The sequence below is a fragment of the Palaemon carinicauda genome, chromosome 4, assembly GCF_036898095.1.
Source record: "Palaemon carinicauda isolate YSFRI2023 chromosome 4, ASM3689809v2, whole genome shotgun sequence".
Lineage (NCBI taxonomy): Eukaryota > Metazoa > Arthropoda > Malacostraca > Decapoda > Palaemonidae > Palaemon > Palaemon carinicauda.
The window spans coordinates 171,342,485-171,347,484 of record NC_090728.1 but is presented as its reverse complement, the minus strand read 5'-3'; the positions used below and the strand labels follow the sequence as shown (position 1 = coordinate 171,347,484).

The 5,000-nt window shown below is 35.6% G+C and overlaps 1 protein-coding gene across 3 annotated transcripts in view; it reads left to right on the top strand.

Moving 5' to 3' along the window:
* Window positions 1-5,000, top strand: part of LOC137640188 (sushi, von Willebrand factor type A, EGF and pentraxin domain-containing protein 1-like) — a 157,994-nt gene that overhangs the window by 125,198 nt on the left and 27,796 nt on the right. For all 3 annotated transcript variants that reach the window (XM_068372720.1, XM_068372718.1, XM_068372719.1), the window contains one exon: window positions 4,641-4,870. In XM_068372720.1, coding sequence (XP_068228821.1) covers window positions 4,641-4,870 — 230 coding nt within the window. The remainder of the gene's footprint in view (window positions 1-4,640; window positions 4,871-5,000) is intronic.

Here is a 5,000-nt window from a genome sequence, read left to right as displayed (position 1 = left end):
CCTTAGAATAATGTCATACTTTAATTCAAGAGAAAAACACAAACTCCTCACTCTCTCGAATTGCAAAACTTCCTCGAATTCCACAAGATTATGTGCACACTTCAAGATTTTCCAATATGACAGATATTCACCCTTAGGACTTTGTCATGTTCTTTGGATGGTTCGTGTTACATCGAGGATGAATTTTTAACAATTCTTTGGATAGTCAGTGTTTCACTGGGAATTTTTAAATAATTGCCGCGTGGCACAACGGGAGAGCAGGGGTAGATATTCTACGCCTAGGTGCAAAGGGTTGGTTAAGACAACTCGCTCAAGTTAAAAGGGGTTAGAAAAGATTAAGATAAGATGGAATGGATTAAGTGTAATACGAGTACCGGTAGGCCCGAATGGACTAAGCAAAAACTACCCTGGCGAATCGCTCGAGACACTATAATGGTACCAGTTTTGTTTAAGGGAGGCTCCACATGACCAGGTAGTGCCTATCAGGCTAACGTTACCAAAAACAACTCTGGGCATAAATTAGCATGTATAAGCGGGAACAGTTCTCTATTTACTACAAAAAGAAAGACGGAGTCTTGCGATAAAGTTTAAGATTAGTACCCTTTATAACCATGAAGATGAACCTTCGAGACACTAGCAAAAGCCTTAGCAATCATATTTTATTTGAAGGTTTAAAGAAAATATCCCTTCGTGTCTTTTCCTTTCCAAATTATAACAATACAGAGGTAGTTAAATTTACCCTTATTGATATGACTACTTTAGTCGACAGAACCGTTTCAACTACTAGTGTTCTGCGGACGGTTTGACCATCAGAAATTGCCCTCCCTCTATAAGCACCCATGGGATGTAGCTTGGATAATAAACCATACCCACAACCTAGTCAATTTAAAATCACTTAGGATTCTTTACTCAAGAGATAAATCTTTCATTGATTAAAAAAAATTCAACCTCGGGAAATGGCACTACTATAGAAACTAATTGATATTTTAGTAATTCAGTTATTTACCAAGTAAAGGATATTTTGATCGTTTACCCCAATAGAATTTATTTTTAAATTTTAAACCTTTTAATTGAAAGACTATACCAGGAGACTACTTCAGCGGACAGTTTTAAGGAAAATGCAGCCAGGTCTATCCAATAAACGCTAGGTTCAAATTTTTTTCCATAGTACCCCAGCTTCATAAATGCCCCTAAGCTAAAAACGCCCTCAAACAGCATTTCTGCTACCAAATAATTTTACCTTTTAGTATCTAAATAACATTGGACCATTTTAAAGAACCTTTCTAAAGAGATTCTGTGGATTGGTAGTCTTATCAGGTCACTAAAATTTCAGAAGGGCATTATTTCACCAATCTTCAGCATTTTAATCTTAATTTTTCAGCTTTCAGATGAGCAAGTACAATATTAGGGAGAGGAAAATGAAGACTTTTCCAAGAGAAATTAAATTAAAATTCTATATTTGTCAATCTATATACCTTGTAATCTTTTAAGTTCACAAGTATTGAAATTTGTGATCTAGTCAAGTATTTGCTATCCAGAACACAGTATGCGATCCAGGCTTTAGCAAACTATAAGTTTCCGGAGACATTCAACAGCAGTAAGTTTATGGTCATTAAACTTAGCTACAACTCCAATGTTACTGGTCTGAATTCTCTGCCACTTCCCCTGGAGAGAAAAAAAATAGCTGTAGCACCTTCCATTAAAGTTTTATTCCTGTCAACTTTTTATATGGTTAACTTCAGTTGATTATGTATGCTTTTAAACTACGAAACTATAACATTAAGTTTCATATTAAGAGTTAAATTAACAATCTACCAAACAGTTTAATGGCTAATTATGCAGGCGTCAAAACAAAACTAGAAAATTTATATGCTAATTTGATAGTTACTGTTAACAGCCGAATTATCTTTTAACTTTTGTTTTAGAAACTGGTTAGCAACAGTTGAATTAACTTTTAAAAGATTTGCTTATAAAGCTAAATTTTGAACCAAATTTAATGAAAATTGTTTAAAAAACAGTAAGTTTAAATCCAAGTAATGCCTTTAAAAACAGCCGTAGGCTCTCCAAGATTAATGGGTTTGTACCAAGACCCAGGTCTTTGGTTTTACGTAAAGCGAGCCCCCTTTTGACGTACGGTAAAAATTTACCGTACGTCAAAAGGGACATCCTCCCCCACCAGGGGCCCTGCCCCTGATGGGGGAGGATTAGCTTGCTTAGAGTTAATTTTAATGATACAAAAGACGCAATAACTTAACATTTGTATCGTATACTGTACCCTTTGTGTCCTGATACGCCAAGATGTTAGCCTTCTTCTCCTGGATCTGAAAGAATTAAGGTTTCAGTAAAATTGTGAAATTACTACAGAAGTAAATTTACAAAGTAATTGCATGAGCAAAATTAAGATACTAACCACTTAAAATAATACTTCCATCGCCCAATAGAATAAATTAACTTAACTCGGTGTATAATTACAGTTATTGTGTTAATCTGAAATAATCACTACACATAAATTAACTGCAAATACGAAAGATTCCACAAGGGCCACACGAAATAAGTGACTGGGATGGCTATGCAAGCAATACATATGAATAACGTAAAGCTAAACCAAACAAGATCCAAAAATATTAAATTACCTTCAATAGCAGTAGCGGAACGAGGAACTCAGAATCTCACTACGCATAAAGTAAGCTGATATAATCACACAGACGGCGAGGGAAAACTTAATGAAGTTGTTGAACGTTCTACATGAAGGTAAACAAGAAAAAACGAAGGTACCCAGCCAAGGACGATGAAAACCCGAACAGTCTTCGTTTTCTTTGAAGAATGGACTGAACAGCTGAGAAACTCTTTTGCCAGCGATGTAATAAAAAGTTTCGCTAATAATGTCCTTACCAAGCTATATCATGAAAGTTTATATTTTAATATTAATATTATCGATAGAAAACTACATCTCGTACCAATTTGAATGCCATTTAGATATGATCTTTTCGCATATATGTTTTGCTGAACTCTAAGAACTTCTTCGAATAAATAATCTTTATTCTACTTTCTTTTTTTCTGACATGTAACTAACTTCCTCGCTGCTCAAGAGAGAGAGAGAGAGAGAGAGAGAGAGAGAGAGAGAGAGAGAGAGAGAGAGAGAGAGAGAGAGAGAGTATACTTCTGAAATATAAAAGGCTTCACTTAGCTGCTTAGAATTCTTGATAAGAAGCCTAATTAAACATTTATTGTTTTCCTGCGTCAACCTGGACGGCACACTTTTAGCGTTATTAGAAGAAAGTGTTTATCGTTCCTATTGTGCCATTCATATTTCTTTGATATCAAATTATATACATATCATTTTATTTATTGTTATTTTATGTATGAGTAAGGATTTTGCTTTTCGGGATATGGTGGCAACTTGGCTAATGATAATGATAATGATGATTACCCTTTTGTACGATTAGTTAACCTTGAAAAATAAATAGGCATCATTTTAGTTAATGCTATGTATTACTTCATAAATCATAATGGAACACTCATACTAAAATGTCCTCCCCGGTCCTTGCTTCGATGGAGAGGACTCTTTGGAACTGATCATATGTATATGTGGTCAGACTCCAGGACATTGTCCATTGTCCTGCTTGTTAGAGCAATGTCACTGTCCCTTGTCTATGCCATTCATGCGCGGCCTTTAAACCTTTAAACCGACAATTTGTGTCCTAAACTATGTGAAATATATTTACCAGTTCTTTTAGCACAGAATATTATTGCAGTCATTGTACGGTGTTGTGTCAACAGCGGGACATGCTTCTCTCTTACTTAGATATATATTGATTAGGGAACTGCATTTGATTTGTGTTAGTGATTGATTGATTGATTTAAAGTTTTCAGGTATCCTGACATCTAAGATCATTGACGCCGTTGTGTTAGTGAAACATGAATGGTATTCAGTAACTCTTTTCAACATAAAGTGGCGTTATTTTGTTTATCAAATTTGTTTATTTATTATTAGAAGGACCTTTATAGTATGCATTCTTCGAATTGATAACAGTATGTATAAATATTATTCCCTGTTTTACTATAAGGTATTCAATATCTATTTTAAATAGCAACGAAACGTAATAATAGCAAAACATGAAATTAATACCTAAAAAAAAACTAGCTTGTTGACCACCTACCTTTCTATATGGCAAATTTAGGTATAATTAATTATCACTCGCCACCTTAGTAATTGCTCTCATGTCAGTGTGCATATCTATTCCTCTTTAGAGAGCAGTAACCATTATATTATTATCTCAGCTGTCTGCCAACATCAAGACCCCGTCATGTGTGGCCATTTGTCTCTTAATCCTAGATGCGTTTTTCAAGTTTCTTAATATTGAACATGATGTGCTCAGAGTCCTTGAGGATTTAAATAACTAGAACTTTCATACCATCTTTTTCCCCCCAAAAGGTACGATGTTAAACCACACTGTTTATTTTTCTTTTGATTTTGCATGCTCCTTAATATTGAACATTATGTGCTCAGGGTCCTTGGTGGACTTGAATAACTAGATATTTCAAGCCATCTTTCTTGCTCCCCACCCCCCCCCCCCCAAAAAAAAAAAGATAAAGTACTATGTTAAGCCACATCGTTCATTTTCCTTTTTCTTTTGCAGTATACCAAGTCGACGATGAGATAACATGGGTTTGCGATGAAGGCTTCCAGATGGAAGGTGAAGGCAAAGCTATGTGTCTTCAGTCGGGCGAGTGGTCCGTCTCCTTGCCCAAATGCCGTCGGGTTTCTTGCGGTCCTCCTTCGCTTCCAGATTACTCCATCGTGGAAGAAAATGGCTACTTATATGGGGCCACGGTCAACTACACTTGCAGAGAAGGATATAACATGAGGGTAAAACCGAGTTGATTCTCAGCTTTGACATTATAGCCATCATAAGTTTCCATTTTCCGTGAGTTAAGCAATTTGGTATACAAAACAAAACTCGCAGGTACTAAGGTATGCTTTTTGTTTTTGAGTGCAA